This window comes from Mauremys reevesii, linkage group 1 (assembly GCF_016161935.1).
Source record: "Mauremys reevesii isolate NIE-2019 linkage group 1, ASM1616193v1, whole genome shotgun sequence".
NCBI classification, from domain to species: domain Eukaryota; kingdom Metazoa; phylum Chordata; order Testudines; family Geoemydidae; genus Mauremys; species Mauremys reevesii.
Window position 1 is genome coordinate 336,156,284 of NC_052623.1, and position 22,809 is coordinate 336,179,092.

The 22,809-nt window shown below is 40.8% G+C and overlaps 2 protein-coding genes across 2 annotated transcripts in view; one reads left to right on the forward strand and one right to left on the reverse strand.

Annotated features, from left to right (window-relative positions):
- CCDC146 (coiled-coil domain containing 146) overlaps window positions 1-22,809 on the forward strand; it is a 117,784-nt gene that overhangs the window by 26,745 nt on the left and 68,230 nt on the right. The window lies entirely within an intron of this gene.
- FGL2 (fibrinogen like 2) lies at window positions 6,606-16,980 on the reverse strand. The gene is made up of 2 exons (XM_039517718.1): window positions 16,281-16,980; window positions 6,606-10,157 (listed from the first exon to the last, which is right to left on the reverse strand). Exons 1-2 carry the CDS (start codon window positions 16,897-16,899, stop codon window positions 9,451-9,453), a joined length of 1,326 nt encoding a protein of 441 aa, XP_039373652.1. The 5' UTR covers window positions 16,900-16,980; the 3' UTR covers window positions 6,606-9,450.

Sequence of the window (22,809 nt, forward strand, 5' to 3'; positions counted from 1 at the left end):
GCTGTGGCAGCTCTTCAGCTGGAGCTCCAGCCAAAGGTCCTTCCCCTCCAGCAGCCAGCCCAGAATGAGCTGGGCTGCTCCCTTTTATACTGAGGCAGCAGTTGGAGCATGCCCAACACAGCCTGGGGGGCGGGACTTCTGCCACCCATAGTGTGGGGTTAACCCTTTCTTTTCGAGTGCAGGGTATGCACACCCCATCACAGGGAGGTCTAGGTTGGATATTAGGAAAAACTGTTTCATTAGAAGGGTGGTGAAACACTGGAATGGATTACCTAGGGAGATGGTGGAATCTCCATCCTTAGGGGTTTTTAAGGCCCAGCTTGCAAAGCCCTGGCTGGGATGATTTAGTTGGGGTTGGTCCTGCTTTGAGCAGGGGGTCGGACTAGATGACCTCCTAAGGTCTCTTCCAACCCTAATCTTCTATGATTCTACGTCAGCTTTACACCAACTGAAAGCTCACCTCTCCCTAGGGAATCCTCATCTGGCTATATACAGCCACTATCTGGCCTCTTTGCACTGCCCAAGCATCACACTGACCAGTATAATTCAAAAGATACTTTGTAACTACAAAAACCTTTAAGCTTTCATAAACCAAAATATTTTTAATCTAAATAATAGTGGGTTAAAACCAATATATTGTAAATAACCATATTTTAAACTGTCTGGGTAAGGGGATAATTCTAAAAGTACTTGTTACCAAACGATATAAAGAAGGGCAAAATGCCTAGAAAAAGTGCCATTTGCATTAACAGTATTATAGGAGAAAAATATTTTTTCTGTCTTGTATATGATAATGAGTGAAAGTATTTAGAATAAAAATTTCTTCTTGCTGTTGATCTGTGTGCATGTACTTGCTGAAATGTGCTCATCAATCTCTTTTTGCATGGCAACCATGGTAGTGACAACATGTTTCAATAGAATGTAAAATCTGTGCCTTTTCTATCCAAGCTCTAAAAACCTGACACAGCTGCAGGAAGAATTTTCAAAACATCAGCTTGTCCTGGCACATTGTACATATTATATGCTTGAAAGACTTCTGGAACAACAAAAAAGCCATATAACTATGTTAGCACAGATAGGAAAGACAGATGTTGCCTTCACCTCCACCCACAGGAATCTAACTACTAATTAAATAAACATTTTCTGCCCAGTTGAAATGGTCACTGGGGAGCCAGCACAGTGGTGATAATGTGAGCTGACATTTATTGTAAAACCTTTTTGCGGGTGCCCAAAATTAAGCATGGATGTTGGGAAATGCAGTAAGAACTTCAGATTGAATATGGCTACAGTCTTGCCCAAGAAAGATAAACATAGTCAGTAGATGTTTTCTTGCTTCTAAAAGGCATCTGATGAATCTGTGAAATGTCACATATACTAACACTGACAGCACTGTATAGGAGCTACTAGTTCAACTGCTCGGTGGGAAGGAGTAGGGAGCTTCAGCTTGGTGTACTCTGGATAGTGCTAGTGAGCATGAAGGAAGATTGAGCAAACCTGTTCATTTCACAAAATCATCTTCAGTCACGATACAGTGGTGATGGACATGGCATTCACTTTTCTTAGCAGGTGAAATACTTGGATAATATCCAAAGAAAAGGGCAAGTTAAGTTTCCAAATATGTATATGCATAATATATGACAAGCATAGTGTGGGTTCATCTAGTCAAGCATTTGAGGCACCAATTGAAGACTAGCACAAATGAATCTGGATGGGGATTGTGCTACAGAGGCTCAGTAAAGCAGTTAGTGCTTTTATTTACTGAAGAATTTTAAGTGATGAAGATCTGGTTCTATATTTGTTGCTATAGAAAGCTGGAGGTTCTGAAAGGTCATGGCCTTACTATTAAGTGCGCTACATTCCCCTCCACTTTGAAGCATGGGTCAGTGTAGAGGTAGAACGGCCTTTGAACTCACAGAAGTAGGGAGTAGAGCCAATACCAGGACCCCACAAAACCCTTTGATTTGGCCATTGTATGGCTGGAGTTCTGATTTTGTGGGATTTTTGTTGCTCAGTCCTAGAGACTGAGGAACAGGTTATCTGCATGATGTGATCCCTGCAAAACAGGCAGTATTTCTCTTGGATTTTCAGAGAGATATATTAATACTTTTAGAAGCAACCTTAATTTGTGGTCTACACTATCACCTTCACACAGATGTAAAGTGCGGTGCAAGTTTAGTGGGGCCAGCTAGTGGCAGTACAGCTCCTAGAGAAGCCAGGAAGCTAGGAGCGGGAGTGACAATAGGATGCATAACTTCACTCTGGAGTTTCCTTTGATTTTGCAGATTCTTGAGATGCATGAGGTTTGGAGGCCTCACATGCTCTCTGCCTTCTCTACATTCCAGATGCCTATCGCTCCCTTCTCCCATCTAAATAAGGGGAGCTGTGACAGTTTGCTGTATCAGAATTTGTGATTTACAATTTTGTACTAAAACTGTTAATCCATCTGACCTTGACATATGTCATATATATCTGATGTGAGGACTTGAGCAAGGGAAGCAGAATCTCACCTATTGTCTTAAAACAGTTTTCTATGGGATTTAATATTGAAGATTATGGCCAAATTCACCTCTGGCAGAAGTAGTTAAAGTTGAGGGAGTTGTGTCCACTTACATTAGTGGTAAACTTTGCCTAAAACGTCCATCTGACTGGAACACGTCATTGCGCAAGGGGAATTCTTTGCACATTCCAGGGATTGTATATGAATATAAGAACATAAGAACAGCTATACTGGGTCAGACCAAAGGTCCATCTAGCCCAATATCCTGTCTTCGGACAGTGGCCAATGCCAGGTACTTCAGGGGGAATGAACAGAACAGGCAGTGGTGAGCTGGAGCCGGTTCGCACTGGCTCGCACAAACCGGTTGTTAAATTTAGAAGCCGGGTTAGAACCGGTTGTTAAAGGGGTGGGCAATTGGAAGAGGGAGGTTTTTCTGTCATGACTCCGGCCTGTGGGACTGTCCTGTCCGGCCTGCCTGAGCTCCCAGTTGGGGAGGCTTCCCTAGCCCCTCCCCAACCTTGCCTTCTCTCGCAGAGCCTCAGCATGCCACACCACCGGTGCCAGTGCTCTGGACTGCTCCTGGGCAGCTCTGCAGCTTCTGCCGCTTTGAGTGGTATGGTAAGGGGGTGGGGCTGTGAGCTCCAGCGGGCTGCGCAGCATCCATACACCCTGCCCTGAGCAGCATGGTAAGGGGGCCAGGCTGGGAGGAGGGGTTGGATAACGGGCAGGGAGCGGTTGGAGGGGGCGGAGGTTCTGGGGGGGCAGTAAAGGGATGGGGAATGGGGGTTGGATAGGCATGGGAGTCCCGGGGGCCTGTCGGGGTGGTGGTGGATGGGGTCAGGGTAGTCAGGAGACAGGGAGTGGAGCGAGTTGGGTGGGGGTGGGGTCCTGGGGGCTAGTTAGAGTGGGGGTCTCAGGAGGGGGTGGTCAGGAGACGAGGAGCGGGGGGGTTGATGGGTTGTGGGTTCTGAGGGAGGCAGTCGGGGGCAGGACATGGGGGTCAGATGGGGGGGGAAATAGGCTGTTTTGGGAGGCACGTCGGGCTTGTACTCCCCGGGCAGTTCCCTACCAGTTCTTTGGCGGCACTTCAGCAGTGGGTCCTTCACTCGCTCCGGGTCTTCGGCAGCACTGAAGGACCCTCCGCCAACATGCTGCCAAAGACCCGGAGCAAGTGAAGTACTTGCCACTAAAGTGCCGCCGAAGAACCAGTAGGGAACTACTAAGATTTTCGCAGCTCATCATTGAGAACAGGTAATCATCAAGAGTTCCATTCCCGGCTTCTGGCAAACAGAGGCTGGGGACACTATCCCTGCCCATTCTAGCTAATAGACATTGGTGGACCTATCCTCCATGAACTTACCTAGTTCTTTTTTGAACCCTGTTATAGTCTTGGCCTTCACAACATCCTCTGGCAATGTGTGAAAAAATACAACACCCTCTGTGTGTTGTGTGCAAAAATACTTCCTTATGTTTGTTTTAAACCTGCTGCCTATTAATTTCATTTGGTAACCCCTAGTTCTTGTGTTATAAGAAAGTGTTATTTACTCTTTCTTATTTACATTCTCCACACCAGTCATGATTTTATAGACCTCTATCATATCCCCCCTCATTTATCTCTTTTTCAAGCTGAAAAGTCCTAGTCTTATTAATCTCTCCGTGTATGGAAGCTGTTCCATACCACTAATCATTTTTGTTGCCCTTTTCTGAACCTTTTCCAATTCCAATATATCTTTTTTTGAAATGGGGCAACCACATCTTCACATAGTATTCAAGATGTGGGTGTACCATAGATTTATATAGAGGCAGTATATTTTCTGTCTTATCTATCCCTTTCTTAATGATTCCCAACATTCTGTTAATTTTTTTTGACTGCTGCTGCACATTGTGTGAATGTTTTCAGAGAACTATGCACAATGACTCCAAGATCTCTCTTGAGTAGTAACAGCTAATTTAGACCCCACCATTTTATATGTATGGTTGGAATTATGTTTTCCAGTGTGCATTACTTTGCATTTGTAACCCTTCTGCCAGGTGGAGGCAGCAGCAACAAGGGCCGGGTTCAGTATCTAAGGGTTCCTTTTCAACAATACAACACAAAACTGGCTCAAACACCGACCCAGTGACCTGGGACAATTACACAGCACCCCCTGGGCACCTCTAAGAGGAAATATTTCCCCTCTCGCAAGCACAGAGTTTGAGTGTAGCAAAAACTTTTAATAAAAGGAGGAAATTAACTCAGCATTAATTTGGGAAAACACTGCAACTAGAGTTCATAAACACAAACCCTGATCAAAAAACCCACCCCCAAGTAAGTTGGGCAGTAAGTTTTCTCCGTGGGTCTTAAGTCCAGCAACCCAAAAGTCCCTTTAACATGCCTGTCCCTTCTCTGTACCTCATTCACAGTTGCTATCCTTGGCCAGTGCAGCCCCAGAGATCAGAGGTTCATCCACAGATTGTGTGGAAGACAGGGGAGAGGGGAGGTAAGCAGACACCTTACATGCTGCACTGCTCAAGCACTCACTCATCATCCCAACGGCTGCTTGCCATGCCCCTCCACCAGCCACACTGCTGGTCACACCTCTCTGCCAGCCTTCCTGCTAGCTGCTTGCTACACCTCTCCGCCAGCTGCTCGCTTGCCAAGATGTTTTCAGGGCCCAACCCCTCACACTTAACATAGCTCTCAGTGATTTCAGCCACACTGCTGGTGCATATGGGGCAGTCTCTTGCAATAGAGACACCATCCCAAAGTAAATCTAATACTTAGACCTAGGTATCAGTGATTGCAGCTCTGCAACATGTAACAAGACTCTCAATTAGCTCTTTTATTATACCATGGAGAGAGGAAGGATCAAATGGTGTCTAGGATCCTTAAACAGGACCCACACCACCAACTACAAATTACCTGTTCCCCCAATCACTCAGATCATTGGATTTTGGAACCCATGTCCCCGCCCTAGTGAGTGCTGTTCAGCTGAGGGTGAGTCTCTCTGTTGGGGTATGCCAGATACAGTTTTGCTGCCTTCAGTTCACACAACAAGGATAACAACCTTTTATTACTCCAGCCAGAATAACAAGGAGACTGGGGATCCAACACCTGCCACAAATGATCATTTGGGCAAGCAATCCCATCATGCTGAGCACCTAGGCAGGGTGGGTGTGTCCATGCAAACGAGATCAGTTTCTGAAGTCTTTTTCCACAGCTCACCACTAGATGTCAAGGGAGAGCTCATCCAGACTCTACTTGCACATTTATCAACGTTGAATTTCATCTGTCATTTTGTAGCCCATTCACCCAGTTTTGTGAGATCACTTTGTAACTCTTTGCAGTCTGATTTGGACGTAACTATCTTGAGTAGTTTTGTATCACCTGCAAATTGAGTGTAGCCACCTCACTGTTTACCCCTTTTCCCAGATCATTTGTGAATATGCTGAATAGTACTGGTCCCAGTACAGACCCCTGGGGGACACTACTATTTACCCCTCTCCATTCTGAAACTAACTGATGCTATTCCTACCCTTTGTTTCCTATCTTTTAATCAGTTACCGATCCATGAGAACCTTCCCTCTTATCCCATGACAGCTTACTTTGCATAAGAGCCTTTGGTAAGGGACCTTGTCAAAGGCTTTCAGAAAATCTAAGTACACTGGATACACTGAATCCCCCTTGTACACATGCTTGTTGACCCCCTCAAAGAATTCTAGTTGATTGGTGAGGCATGATTTCCCTTTACAAAAACCATCTTGACTCTTCCCCAACAAATCATGTACATCTATGTGTCTGATAATTCTGTTCTTTAGTATACTTTCAAACATTTTGCAAATCAGTGCTGTTTAACATGGCTTTCAGTTATAAAGATATTCTTTGTTTTTCCTTCTTGGTAGTTTTCTTTGTTTAAACAACCCCATGGAATGCCAGGAAATTATAGCATGCTTGGCTGATCATTTTGAACAGATGAGTTTTGTTTCATATTCTGTGGAAAAAGTGTCCCATAGGCCCTTTGCTTGAAAACCTGATACTAATAATCCTCAATACTAAGAATCCAACATTTAACTGTATCCAGGTAAAAAAGACAAGTGCATTTATTAGGTTAAAAATTTTATTATCACATGTGTTTTTTGTAAATTGAAAGACATACTTTGCATTATTAAGCGCATGTATAGAGAGAGAGTGTGTTTAGGTTGTATAAGGTGGGTTTGGTTTTTTTTTTTTGGTTGTTTTTTTTTTAGTTCAGGGATGCTAAACTTTGTCCCATCAAGGATCATATTGACAGCTGTACATGAGCCCAAAAGTTTCGCATAATTTAAAAATAGATAAGTTAACAGCTGCCTTATCTTTAATATGGAGATGCAGCCTATGAAAACTACAGGGATCCAATTGTTCTGTAGTAGTAGATGAGTAACCAGTCATTGATGTCTGAGAATTCAGCCACTGGTATCGTGTGCTCACCTGTAGTGTCCATGGACTGCACCTCTATAGCTGGAAGGTACCCATAGTCAGCTGCGTAAAATTCTACAGCCCTTTTGTCAACAGTTGGCCATTCTGAGTTGGCTTACTGTAGTCTGTTTCATCAGTGATTGAATTGTTATAGAACATCCAAGGAATAATTGGTGAGATACTGTTTTTGAGGATTCAGATCAAGGAACCTTTAAAACAAGTACTATAACTGCCGTGTGGACATAATGGGTGTGAATTAGACTTTATTCACACCAGTGTAAATTGAGAGTAACGCCACTGAAATTAGTTTTATACAAGTGTAACTTCATTAATCTGAATAATTGGAGAATCCAGCCCAATAGTAGAAAGGGAGTATCCAGCTTTGAAAATATCAACATTAGATTGATTTTTTCCCCTTTAACATGTAAATAATATACATTACAATTGTGTATTCTGATTTTAAAATGTCTATATTTTAAAAAGAAAAGATCTTTAAACAAGAAACAAAGGTCAGTTTCACTTGTAACAAATTAGCTGAGTGAAGAAGAAATTTATTTGGAAACTTATTATTGTTTAGGAACAGTTAGTTCACTTTATACCAAATGATTAAATATAATAATACTCTACTAAAAATCGCTCTTCTAGCCAGTGCATCAAAAACTTTTTTTTGTTTAAACAATTACATTCTATTTCAGGATAAAAAGGAACTTCAAAATGTGTTCGAGTAAAGAGTATACATCTGATAGTATTAAAATCTTCCATCCATCTTTTAAAATGAAAACATAATAAAGCAAATGACATTTCACATCAAAATATCCTTCAAAATATTTATAATTCCTTTAAAATATATTAATATCTTATAATTTGGTCATTGTCACTATAGATCATTGTACATAAATCACTAATGCACACTTCAATTTGGTATATCGAAAAGTAGTAAATGTCATGTTTGTAAGTATTGGACCAGACTACACTTAAAAGTTTTGCTGGAATAGCTATGTCGGTTAGGTGTGGAAAAAATCATACCCATGACTGATATAGCTATGCCAGGAAAAGCCCTACTGTAGATGCAGTTACACCAGCAAAAAGTCTTTGTCCCGCTATAACTTATTTCATTCTGAGAGCTAGTATAACCTGTGGCTGCACAAGGAGGGCTTGTCAGTATAGCTATTCTGGCAAACACGGTCTAAATACAGACAAGGCCTTAATCTTATCAAATTTAAATTCACTATGTACAGTATTCATTATGATCTGGAATGTCTCTTTGGTTTGTAAATTCATGAAATGTCTGAACGTCTGTTACATTTTATTTTACACTTCAGAGCAACAACAACAAGAAAATCTCTGCTTCCCTTATGTTCATTGTATAAAAGTCATTCATTGGATGTTAGTTTTTCTTTGCTTTTAAGGGGAAAAAGGCAAACACATCAAATTTGGGGCGGGGGGGGAAACCCTACTTTGATTTTATATATGTATGTGTGTTTTTCTACATAATCTTTTTCCTGATGATACCCAAAAAGTTCTGACAAGTTAAAAAAATTGTTTGAATCCCTGCAACCTCATAAAGTTCACCTCGAATAGAGGATGCAGAAGAAGGGAGATTTGGGTGTGAAACCACAGGGTTTTAGGCTCTAAGGGAACCACACTCTCTCTCTTTGGATCTGGAGGCAGTAGTACAAGAACTCAATCCTTTCTGATGCTTCCTGCTCCAGCCCTGCTAGCATAGCTCTCTGACAAGCTGTGTAGCTGTTGAATTTCCTTCATCAAAGAAGCAAAAAGCATGGTTTCAAAGCAAACAGCTTGTGGGGGAAAACATGCTGTGGAGGTGCTGTTTCACTCCATACTTAGTCTACACACCCTTTCCATTTGCTTTTGTTCAACTCTGCCACAATACTTGGTTGGATGATCCCTTGGTCAAGGGGCTGGACAGAGACTCTGTCAAATGTTGCTTTGTGACTTTGAGCAAATTAGGTGATCTCTGCCTCAGTCATTTTAAAATGGGATACCACTTTCTTAGTTCGTGGTGGTGTTGGGATGATCTATCTTTAATGTTTATGAAGACACAGATGATATAATGAGATCTATATAAGAGGATGAAACTCGGTATCTAAAGTGGTTATATGTAATCAGAAATGTTTGAGATATTTTCAGGCAAAAATATGGATTTTCATTCAGCTACCTTTGTAGAAGCCTTAAAAAGTTGTAGATTGCAGAAACCTGGTATGCTGCAGATAGTAAAAGTACAACTGAAACATTAAAATCAATGCCTTCAAATTCAGAATTTAGCAATGCTGAAGTTTTAGCAACAGCTACTCTGAAGCATTAAAACTGTCTTTATAAGGCATGAGGAAGGAATCAATAAACATTTTATGTTGAGACACTTTCTTTCATCTTGGAAGGATTATATTAGGACTGAATATTAAAATACTCCAATATTTGTATTTTGAATATGATACTGAGTAAGCATGATGTTTTTAGTATGACCTAAAATAAACTGGTTACAGCAGAGGGTGCTGATTTATGGCACAAAGACTTTGGGTCTGATCATCATTTTTACCTGTTTAAAAGCTTGCCTATAACCATCTGGAAGACCATTAGAAACATCATGCCAGGTGCCCCAGAAAATCCCATTGCGAACACCTTTGTATTTTTGGTGATAGTATTTGCCATTTAGGTTGGCAGACAAACATTTATCAAACCACCAGCCAGAACTGTAGTAAGCCCCACAATTTCCTGATAGATACTTATCATTGTCTTTGTCCGGAGTAGTGAAGAATTTTTGATCATGGTTGTAATGTTTACTGAAGTGCAGGGCATCTCCGGCTGTACCACTATAGCCACTGACACTTAGACGGTACTTGAGATATTCATTGGCTACATAGAACTGTTCATATTTAGCATATTCTCGAATACCATTGAAATCTTCAAGCTCAATTCTCAGCTGCATATCCTTGCTTTTGGTCAGGAGATGAATTTTATCATTCCCCAGCCAAAACTCCCTGCTGAGATTTCCAAAGCCATTTTTGTAGTCATTCCATGTTCTGTTGAAGTTAATGCTACCATCTTGACGCATCTGTAGCACTGTCCAGCCACCTCCCATTGATTCCATGTCACAGTAAACCTCAAAGCTGCTATTTTTTGGATCTGGAATAACTCTGTAGATTCCATTACGCCTTCTACCTGCTGTGTAATGATCAGCACAGTCTCTTTGCATTAGTTGTATAACTAGGGGGAAAATAGATAGTATTAGTATGGACAGTCTTATTTAATTTTTTTTAGTATCTAGTAAACCACATCAAGCATTCCAGACTATGTTAATGTAAAAAATTACATTTTAAACTCACGGTGTATACTCTTCAGCACTTTTAGCAGTATCTTGCCTGGAGGTTCTCTCTCCTATTTTTCTTATTTATTAATAAATGCAAAAACAATACAAATGATTAACGTTACTCTAAAAAATGCTACATAGCTCCATAAAATTGCCTTGCTGCTTATTTCTTGCATGTATATCCATAAAGAATAATGAATTAAATTCCACAAAGCTGGTTCAAGGAGGTACAAAACACATACCCCGAGGGTTGCATCTTGTGGGGGTGACTTATCTCTCCAGAGGTCAAGAAGTGTTTCTGCAGTCAGAGTTCTGGTAAGTATGGGCATCTTTTATTCCCATCAGGGCTACTCCATAGGTGTCCACCACCAGGAGCCTGATGCATCTGATGGCTATGCAGCCACCCTGGTGACACTGCATTTTTGGCCAAAATTGCCCACTTTTCACTGGGCTGGCCTCTTCCCCTCTTTCCTTTTCACCCAGTGAAGTTGTTTGCTATTTACAGCCAAAATCTGGCCCCCTCTGTACACTTTCCATTATTGGAACTCTTTTCCATGAGCTAATGCTGGCATATTTCAGTAGTGAATTTGGCCTACTATTTCCATTCTATTATTTCAAATGCTTTTTAACTCATGTATTCAACGATACCTTAATTTTCTCTTATGTATTATAGAATTTGCTCCTCTTGTGGAATGGATTCATTGTACTTTGTCATATTAATGTCTATAATTCAGTACCTTTCATGCTATAGTATGTCATATGAGAAGTTTATTTCATATCAGGATGACTTAAAGATGGCTCATTATTGGCTGTTAGTCTAGACAATGGGAATTTTTCATATGTCAGTGGTCAGTTATTTACAATACTTTAGGAAATAGGAGGAAACTAGTAATGTTGTCTTATGCCGATTCTATGATTCCTAAAAAGATGTAGCTAGAAAAGTGACAGTGCTTTCCTGTGCATGTAGAATTGCTGGCTTCGTAATAAAGAAATAGTCAGTATGCTGATCCATTTACGTAACTCATCTTCCTATCAATTTATTTTATACAAACATATTTTCCAGATGTTTCCTGAGGATTATAAATCCATCTATAACCACTTACTAGTACTGACGGTGTGCGCAAGAGTTTTTACAGGATATGCTGCAAATGACACATTCTTAGAACTTCATGTTCCACAACACAATATCAGAGAGGTAGCCGTGTTAGTCTGGTTCTGTAAAAGCAGCAAAGGTGCCACAGGATTCTTTGCTGCTTTTACAACACAATATGTTCATTAACACAACAATATTTCATTTATGTCTTTCAGAGGAAGTGTTTTAAGTGTTGGAAACTATTTTGAGAATGTATATTCCTACTACAAAATAATTTAAATGTATGGGAGTGTTTGATTACATGTTTTAATTGTATATCACCACTGGAAAAATACAAATATTAATAAAAGAACTGTTTGTTAAGAGGAAGTGCTGTTCTCAGGCTACAGTAGGAGACTGGGAGTTAGGATTCCTGGGTTATTTAAGAAATGTGAGGAAAAACTTCAGAAAGGGAGCATTTTAAAATTATTTTCTCTGCAAAAGTTAGTAAATATTTTATTTAAGAAATTACATAAAGAATAAATTGTCCTATAGAATCATAGAACCATAGGACTGGAAGGGTCATCTAGTTCAGTCCCCTGCACTCAAGGTAGGACTAAGTGATAACTAGACCATCCCTCATGGGTTCATCTAACCTGTTCTTAAAAATCTGTGATGACAGAGATTCCACAACCTCCCTAGGCAATTTGTTCCAGTGCTTAACCACCCTGACAGTTAGGAAGTCTTTCCTAATATCCAACCTAAATCTCCCTTGCTGCAGTTTAAGCCCATTGCTTCTTGTCCTATCCTCAGAAGTTAAAGAGAATAATTGTTCACCCTCCTCCTTGTAACAATCTTTGATGTACTTGAAAATTATCATGTCCCCCTTCAGTCTTCTCCCGACTAAACAAACCCAATTTTTCCTTATAAGTCATATTTTCTACACCTTTAATCATTTTTGTTGCTTTTCTCTGGACTTTCTCTAATTTGTCCACATCTTTCCTGAAATGGTAGCACCTAGGACTGGACACAATACTCAATAGGTTATTTTGAAGAGTTATTTTGTCAAATTAAGAGAGTATATTCCATCTTTAAAGTGTGAAAGAGAAATCTTATTCTTTCATTATGTTCAAATCTCAGTGTAACCTTAACTTTGTGGTTGATACTAATTCTGCCATGGAATGCACATATTTTGTATATGAGAGAGAATGTAACATGGAGTTAATTACATAGAATAGGGATGCAAAATATGTTACTCAAGGATAGTCTTGGATTACATAAGTGACTTATTTATTCTCCTCCACTCTTGAGTTTTGTGGTCAACCCTAACTCATGAAAATAATAATAAATTGTTTTCTTTGTTTTACTTTCATCCACATATAAATTGGAGTTGTGGAAGAAGATTTCTGATAGATAAAACTGTCTTGTTAACATCCAGAGACTAGAGACAACAATTTCAAACTTGGGTACCTAAAGTTAAGCATCTAAAGCCATATGTAGGCCCTGAACTAGGGCCTCATCCAAGGCCTGTTGAAGCCAATGGGAAGACTCCCGTTTATTTCAGTGGATAAGATGTTAAGTAGCCTAAGTTTCAGAATAGATGTGAACAAAGAGGGCCTGTCTCAATTAGACACAGGGCCGGTGCTTCCATTAGGCGACCCTAGGCAGTCGCCTAGGGCGCCAGGATTCGGGGGGTGGCATTTTGTGCGCTCCCCACAGGGCGCACAGCAGCTTCTGGTTCCGCTCCCATTGCGCCGCCGAAGAAGGACCTTCTGCCGACGTGCCGCAGAAAACAGCAGCAGGCAATTGAGTAGCTCAATGACTGCCGCTTTCGCCTACGGCATTTCGGCTGAGGGTCCTTCTTCGGCGGCGCAACAGGAGCAGAGCCAGAAGCTCCCGCGCGCCCCGTGGGGAGCGCACAAAATGCCGCCTCCCGAATTCTGCCTAGGGCGCCAGAAACTCTGGTGCCGCTCCTGATTAGACACCTTCTATGGATCCAACCCTACTCCTATTTAAGTCAATAATAGTTTTGCCATTGACTTCACTGAAATCAGGATTCGTTCCTATGAGCGAAAACTAATTATTGTCATCCTTTCTAGTTTCATAATGCACGTATTACCATTACATTTTCACTATCGCTGTTGGACTGTTTGTTATATATAAATGCTATGTACAGTAACTCCTCACTTAGTAATCCCGGTTAACATTGTTCGTTATGTTGCTGATCAATTATAGAACATGCTCGTTTAAAGTTGTGCCTGCTTTGTCCACTGCTTGCAGAAAGAGCAGCCCGTTGGAGCTAGCTGGTGGGGGTTTGGAACCAGGGTGGTCCAGCAGCCTCCCATCAGCATCCCGCTCCCCTAAGTTCCCTGTGCAGCAGCACAGCCCTGCCGGGCAGTTCAGCTGTCCTTCTCCCTCCCCCCCCCCCCACTGCAATGTGCTGCTCCTGCCCTCTGCCTTGGAGCTGCTCCCAGGAGCCTTCTGGTTGCAGTGCAAGGGGGTGGGCGGAAGAGGGGTGCTAATGTCAGGGTGTCCCCCTCCCCCCATTCCTTTACTCCATTTCCATGGGGGAGGGGAAGGGGAGGGACACAACAGGGCTCAGGATGGAGGGAGCTTGCTGGCAGCAGATGCTGTCTCAACTTGCTGATCTACTTAAAAAGGCAATGTACTTAGAGTGGGGATCAGCGTACTTAAAGGGGCAATGCATGTCTGTCTGTCTGTCTGTCTCTCTCTCACACACACACACACACACACACACACACACACACACACAGTGTGTGTCTCTGTTTCTCTCTGCCATGCTGTCTCCCCTCCCTCCATTCGTGCTGCCTTGTAGAGTGTGAGGCTACATTAACAACAATGTGGTAACCATTGAGGGCTCAGCCAAGTGCTAGTTCATCGTTTAGCAGTAAGGCATTCCCTGGGAAATATCCCATCCTCTTGCACCCTCTGACTTCACCACCTCAACCAAACTTCACAATCATCATTGCTGTGTACAATATTAAATTGTTTGTTTTAAAAAAACATATACTGTGTGTGTGTATATATATATATATATATATATATATACACACACATATATATAGTCTTTTGTCTGGTGAATTTTTTTTCCCCCTGGAACCTACCCTTTCCCATTTACATTAATTTTTATGGGGAAATTGGATTCACTTAACATCGTTTAGCTTAAAGTAGCATTTTCCAGGAACATAACTACAACATGAAGTGAGGAGTTACTGTAGTAGTATTTTTACCTGCCTGGATTAAGACTGTAGGTTGAACATTACTTAGCATCAGTTACCCTTTCTGCATGTGTTATAGTAACACAAGAATATAGATCTATCAAGACTAGACTGGCTTGTGTTAGTGACCAAAAACTGATATTTCAGAAAAAGGTGGTGATGAGGAGAATTTAGAATGCACCTACCCAATCATGGAGAGTTGTACATGATGGGTAGGAAAAATTCCTTCCTGACCTCTGACTATCTTATACCTGAAGCATGACATTTGATTACTGGTATCTAATAAAGACATTGCTATAACATAAAGTTGTTCATGTGTCCTGTTTGTGTTTTTGCTGATCTTGTGTTTCAGAATTTCAAAACATAGCAGTGCATTCATTGTACTATCTGCAGTTTTCTCTGATATTCTTTAAATAGACTAGTATTGCAGATGGGAGTCAAGGAGAGCAGGTCCTGCAGGTATGACTTCTGGTAGACAAAAGAGCTGTCTAATTTAATACGTCATACTTTTTTTAGCTTGGAGGATTGGCAAGCAGTTTGGTGCTCAAAAATTTAGTGCAGTGACCTGTCATTGTTTTAATCTCTAGAGAACTCTTTTATTATGTATGGTATCTGGATGGCAGAATACACTGGCAACTTTTTGTTAATGCCTCTTACTTCTAAAGATCCTTCAATGTAATATCAAACTTTTAGTTACATACAGACAACGTAAATATTAAAATGTTAATCATATTAATTTGGCAAAAGTAAAGATTAACATGATATAATATACCAATTCCATTTATTTTTTCTTTTAATAATCATAACAGGATTTCTTAAAAAGTAACAAAAGTCCCTCACAACATGGTATTTAAAAGGAAATAAATCCCCAAGCTCCCACATTAGTGTCTCATTTTACATTGTTTATATATTAGATTCTTGCCAATATTCCACTATTGCTAAAAGAATGCTGTGTGTGCCTTCCATTTGAGAAGCATTAATACCGATTAGATTTTTAGCCAAGCCTTACATGTGTGTGTAGCTATGGTAAATAATGATTTTGTTATCCATCTATACAACTTACACCTTTCATTAGATTCCTTTGTTGTTAGCTAACACTTTCCAGACCATTTAAAAACAATTCCAGGATATTTTGAGATGTTTATTTTTTCAGTCTTTCATTATCAAAGTCAGATAGTAAAACTATTGAAATCTTTTAGGGCCAGATCTTTCTCATTCCCTTCCCCTAATCCCTCAAAAATGTGAAAAAACATTTGAGCCAAAAACAGTTGTTCAGTTTTCAGTGTAATGTAGAATTAAAGTGGATATTTTCCTTTTGAATACAGTGTAAAATAAAATTTAAATATATAAAGAAATTTCATTTCCATCTTAATGTTTGGGCTCTGAATTGCTATGACAGCAGTATGCAAATATGAGTAAATACAGTATGCATATTTGCTGAACAAATGTTAAAATAAATGTTCCCTTTGGAGGGCTACATTTTAAGTACTATGTTAGAGCCAAATCCTGAGAAGTACTGAGTACTCGCAACTCCCATGGAAGTTGAAATCACTTAGTATCTTCCAGCAAGTCCTTCCTGGCCACAATAAGAGTGAATTTTATAATACTTTTTAATTTGTGAAGATGAAAGCAAAGGTATTTGTGGTAAAATGTTTAAATTGTTCTATTAAATAATTCTACAGAAAATTTATAAATATAGCTTTACATACCAGGACTTGATTGTATGACTGGACACTTAGAAGAACATCTGTCATCCAAATTTTTAAAAAAAGATGTCAGATTTGCTACTTTGCTGTCGACGTAATTTTGTACGTTGTCCATGTTTATGAGGCTTCTTTTTTCCACATTACTCTGCAGTGACTGGATCTGATTCTTTGCATTCTTCAAACTGGCTGACATTTTATTAACTTTGCTCTGTAATTCCTTTACTCTATTGTCTTGTATCTTACTGTTCTCTGTGGGGACTTCTCTATTAGGTGGCAGGAATTCAGTACTGTCTCTTTCTTGGTTGTCGTCTGCCTGCAACTTGCAATCTTGGCAAGATTTCTTCAATTTGTTTACTTCATCTTTAAGATTTTGTACTTCTTTGAGAGCCTTCTCAATCAATCTGAACTGCTTAGGTAGCTGGATGGTCATCGGAGGCAGGTTTATCTGATATGGACATTCCTCTCCTTCTTCACATTTCCCATTGGTTTTGAGCTTTATAGGACAAGCATCAATAGCTTTTCCTTCTTTAAAACCTTCTGTATGTTCATCTGCAAGTGCAGAAACATTTGTAAAAGCAAGCAGAGCTGTCTTAAACAAGACTAAGTAAATGAGCTTCTTCATCTTTGCAGTGAAACTAGCTCAATGAGGAAGTATGTAAAACTGGAAGAACTTTTTATAAAGGCAGGCAGCAGCCTGTGTGTTAACAGATAAACTGCCTTCACTGTTCTCAGAAATGGGTGGGAGTTCTTGCATCACAACAAGTTTTAGTGATATTAATAGCAGAGCAAAGTAGGTAGTCCTTGGCAAAAGTAGCTTATGCATAGTAACACAAGCAAAATGATAATATTCGTGTGCACAGATAGAGTATGAAGTTTATTTTGAGGTCTTATTTATTTTACTTTGATTTTTCTTTTGAAAACAACAGATATCTAAAGCAAGAAAATATTTTATGATAGTCTACAAAATTCCTGATTCACAACATTTGAATATCATAACATTATACTTAAAAATGGACATTGTGGACCATGTCATCTCCTCTACCTTGAAAGGTGGAGAATGTCATACTGTCTGGAGTGGTTCACAAATATGAATGCCTACCTCAGGACAGACTGACAGAAAACAGGGCAGATACCCCAAACTGGTGGTGTATTCTATAATTAGATTTCACCAAGCCAGTAACAAATGTGAACTCCTGGATCACTATACCAGTGACAGACAGTCCCCTCAGACTCTCCAGTCTATCTTGCCACTCAGACAAACTGAACTTTGTGATAAAAGTGGTCACTAAACCAAAAATCACACCATATCAGGTTGCTCCCAGTCCCAAGAGACCAGCCACTTACCCCAGATCAATTGGTACTCCAGATCTGGAAAAGAGAAGACTGAGAGGGGAAATGATAACAGTTGTCAAGTACGTAAAAGGTTGTTACAAGGAGGAGGGAGAAAAATTGTTCTTAACCTTTGAGGATAGGACAAGAAGCAATGGGCTTAAATTACAGCAAGGGCGGTTTAGGTTGGACATTAGGAAAAACCTGTCAGAGTGGTTAAGCACTGGAATAAATTGCCTATGGAGGTTGTGGAATCTCCATAATTGGGGATTTTTAAGAGCAGGTTGGACAAACACCTATCAGGGATGATCTAGATAATTCTTAGTCCTGCCTTGAGTGCAGGGGACCGGACCAGATGATCCCTTGAGCTCCCTTCCAGTTCTATGATCCTATGATCTTACACCAAAGACAATGTTTGCAGCCAATTCTATAGTAAACTAACTATATGCTTATTAGCTAAGAACAATGAATGCGATTTAGTCTAAACTTCATGCAGCTGATTGACAGGGGGAGTTACTTACTACTCAAAAAATAATATATTGAAATCCCAAGCACAGAAAAATTGTAAAATATGTTAATAATTTGGGATTTTGCCCTTGTGCCCTATATTGAGACAAAGGACTGTAGTTGGAAGTGACTTTTTAGGTGTTTGAAATGGAAGAATAAACAAGGTTAACTTCAAGTTAAAATTATGACTATCATTTTACGTTTTAAAATAACTACAAAAATGGTCAAAACGTTGGTTATTAAAAATATGAATTACAGGAAATGCAGCATAGAAATGAAAGATAGAAACTGATTATTTCTGTTGAGGTTGCAGAACTTATGTCAAATATTTTATAATTCATAGATTCATAGATTCTAGGACTGGAAGGGACCTAGAGAGGTCATCGAGTCCAGTCCCCTGCCCTAATTGCCTTAGTAAGTAGAAATGTGTTAGCTACACTATTTTGCTGGAGCACTGGCATTTTTATAATGTTCAACTTGAGCCTTCCCTAGGAAGCCCTCACACTTTATTTTGATAATGATCATGGTTAATATCTGTTATCATTGTCTATGTCGGATACTATATTTAACTTCAATCTTTTGCTTCACATGCATGCAGGATGCTGGTGCACATGGCACAGGATAATTAGACCCTCTGTATTCAAGGTACTTGATGTTAATGGAATTGAAGATGGGCTGAATTAAGGGTTTCTAGCGGCCCATATTGGTTGGGTAGTTCAGAAAAAAGAAACTAAAAAAATACGAGGAAGCTAGTCAAAACTACTGAAACTCAAAACTGAGTAAGTCAAAGTGCTTAGACTTGTCAATTATACCATAATTGAGTCACAGAAGCCCTATTATGAAAGATTAAGCAGCTCAAGGAGGCCCCCTATTAATTATTAGTATGTGTTGTGGGCAGGGCTGGCTCCAGCTTTTTTGCTGCCCCAAGCAGCAAAGGGGGAAAAAAATTTAAAAGAAAAAGAAAAAAACAATTGAGCTGCCACCAAGGTGCTGCTGAAGAGGAAGAGAGGGAGTGAAGGACCCCACTGAATTGCCGCTGAAGACCCGGACATGCCCCCCCAATAACGAACGGAGTGCTGCCCCTTTGTATTGGCCACCCCAGGCACCTGCTTCCTTCGCTGGTGCCTGGAGCTGGCCCTGGTTGTGAGGGGGGGAAGCCCCAAAATATTTTATCTTAGAGAAGTGGTCCCAAAACTTTTTACCTTGCACTCCCCCCCTTGCCCTTGTCCATGCCGCCCCAGAGCTGCCCGTCCACCAAACCTGCTTGGTGCTGTAGCCCCAAATGCCGGGTCACAATGGCAGGAGCAGGGTTCAGCCCCGCAGAACAGGAACCACCAATGCAGGGTAAGAGTGGGGTGGGCAAAGTTTCTAACCCCTCCTCCATCCTGGGGTCTTCCCACCACACGAGGCCAGGATTAGGGTTCTGGTGCCAGGATGGAGGATGCTGCTGCAGGTGGTCGGTGCCCTCTCAGCAATTTAATATAGTGCATCCATTGAATTACAAGGCTACATCTGTCCCTGCTTATGGTTTTATGCCTTGTGCTGGCCATCTACATATGAGTCAGTGTGCCCTTGTTGCCAAGAAGGCTAACGTCATTTTGGGCTGTATAAGTAGGGGCATTGCCAGCAGATCGAGGGATGTGATCATTCCCCTCTTTTCAATGTTGGTAAGGCCTTATCTGGAGTACTGTGTCCAGTTGTGGACCCCATACTACAAGAAGGATGTGGAAAAATTGGAAAGAGTCCAATGGAGGGCAAGAAAAATGTTTAGGGGGCTGGAGCGCATGACTTATGAGGAGAGGCTGAGGGAACTGGGATTGTGTAGTCTGCAGAAGAGAAGAATGAGGGGGGATTTGATAGCTGCTTTCAACTACCTGAAAGAGGATGGATCTAGACTCTTCTCAGTGGTACCAGATGACAGAACAAGGAGTAATGGTCTCAAGTTGCAATGGGGGAGGTTTAGGTTGGATATTAGGAAAAACTTTTTCACTAGTAGGGTGGTGAAGCACTGGAATGGGTTACCTAAGGAGGTGGTGGAATCTCCTCCTTAGAGGTTTTTAAGGTCAGGCTTGACAAAGCCCTGGCTGGGATGATGTAGTTGGTAATTGGTCCTGCTTTGAGTAGGGGGTTGACTAGATGACCTCCTGAGGTCCCTTCCAACCCTGATATTCTATGATTCTGTGATTCATAGGAGTGAATCTCTTTCCAATAAAACAGAAGATGTGAAAAACTTTTAAAAGTTTTGGAGGAGATGTTAGGGTCTGTTAACTTCTGATGCAGTGAGGACCAGATTCTGCCACTTCTGTTCACATGCAATAATACACCTCTACGCCGATATAACGTGACCAGTATAACACAAATGTGGATATAATGCGGTAAAGGAGTGCTCTGGGGGTTGGGGCTGCACACTCCAGCAGATCAAAGCAAGTTTGATATAACGCAGTTTCACCTATAATGTAAGATTTTTTTATTTTATTTTTTGCTCCCGAGGACAGCGTTATATCAGGGCAGAGGTGTACTTCACTCTGTAAATAATTCTATTGGGTGGGTTCATCTTCTCTTGTAGAAGAGCAAGACTCCTGAGAGAAAGTGAGATAATATAAAAAGGTAACAAAATGAGAGTTACATACAAAAGATAACTACAAGTTAATAATCAATTAAATAAGAATTAAATAAAAGAGTAGGTAAAATAATAGGGTAAGAATAAATAGGAAAGTAAAAATACATGTAAATACAGTAATAAGATAAGAACGACAAGGAGTCCTTGTGGCACCTTAGAAACTAACAAATTTATTTGGGCATAAGCTTTCATGGGATATAACCCACTTCATCAGATGGAAGTGGAAAATACAGTAGAGAGGTATAAATACACAGCATATGAAAAGATGGGAGTTGACTTGCCAAGCAGGGGTGGGGGTGGTCAGTGCTAATGAGCCAATTCAATTAAGGTGGAAGTGGGCTATTCTCAACAGTTGACAAGAAGGGGTGGAAATCACTTTTGAAGTGCTAATGAGCCAATGTAATCAAGGTGGCCCATTTCAAACAGTTAACAAGAAGGTGTGAGTATCAGCAGGGGGAAATTAGTTTTTGTAGTGACCCATCCACTCCCAGTCTTTATTCAGGCCTAATTTGATGGTGTCTAGTTTGCAAATTAATTCCAGTTCTGCAGTTTCTCGCTGGAGTCTGTTTTTGAAGGTTTTTTGTTGAAGAATTACCACTTTTAAGTCTGTTATTGAGTGTCCAGGGAGATTTAAGTGTTCTCTTACTGGTTTTTAATGTTTTAATTCTTGATGTCAGATTTGTGTCCATTTATTCTTTTGCATAGAAACTGTCCGGTTTGGCCAATGTACATGGCAGAAGGGCATTGCTAGCACATGATGCCATATATCACGTTGGTAGATGTGCAGGGGAACAAGCCCCTGATGGTGTGATTGATGTGATTAGGTCCTATGATGGTGTCCTTTGAATAGATATGTGGACAGAGTTGGCACCGGGGTTTGTTGCAGGGTTTGGTTCCTGGGTTAGTGTTTTTGTTGTGTGGTGTGTACTTGCTGGTAAGTATTTGCTTCAGGTGGGGGGGCTGTCCGTAAGTGAGGACTGGCCTGTCTCCCAAGTTCTGTGAGAGTGAGGGATCGTCCTTCAGGATAGGTTGTAGATTCTTGATGATGCGCTGGAGAGGTTTTAGTTGGGGGCTGTAGGTGACAGCTAGTGGTATTCTGTTACTTTCTTTGTTGGGCCTGTCCTGGAGTAGGTGACTTCTGGGTGCCCTTCTGGCTCTGTCAATCTGTTTCTTCACTTCACCAGGTGGGTATTGTAGTTAAGAACACTTGATAGAGATCCTGTAGGTGTTTGTCTCTGTCTGAGGGATTGGAGCAAATGCAGTTGTATCTTAGAGCTTGGCTGTAGACAATGGATCATGTGATGTGGTCTGGATAAAAGCTGGAGGCATGTAGGTAAGTACAGTGGGCAGAGGGTTTCCGGTATACAGTGTTGTTTATGTGACCATCGCTTATTTGCACTGTAGTGTCTAGGAAGTGGATCTCTTGTGTGGACTGGTCCAGGCTGAGTTTGATGGTGGGGTGGAAATTGTTGAAATCCTGATAGAATTTCTCAAGGGCCTCCTTCCCATGGGTCCAGATGATGAAGATGTCATCAATGTAGCTCAAGTAGAGTAGGGGCGTTAGGGGACAAGAGCTGAGGAAGCGTTGTTCTAAGATACATACTTTTATTGTATAGTTACTGTGACAGGTTGGATCACAGAAACCCTCTTGGGAGCTGCCACCCGATGTGCCAAGACTACTTCTACCCCTGCCTTCCCTGCCAGCTCGGGACTTCAGCACCCTGTCTTGCTGAGCCAGACACTCCCATCTGCTCCAACACAGACCCATGGTCTGAATTACTTGCCCCAAAGCTTCAGGTTTACCTGAAAGCAGCTCACAGAAGTGTTCTTATCTTTAACACTCAGATGCCCAACTCCCAATGGGGTCTAAACCCAAATAAATCTGTTTTACCCTGTGTAAATCTTATACAGGTTAAATTCACAAATTGTTTGCCCTCTATAACACTGACAGAGAGATATGCACAGTTGTTTGCTCCCTCGGGTATTAATATGTACTCTGAGTTAATTAATAAGTAAAAAGTGATTTTATTAAATACAGAAAGTAGGATTTATAATAGGTCATTGAATCTAGCCCCC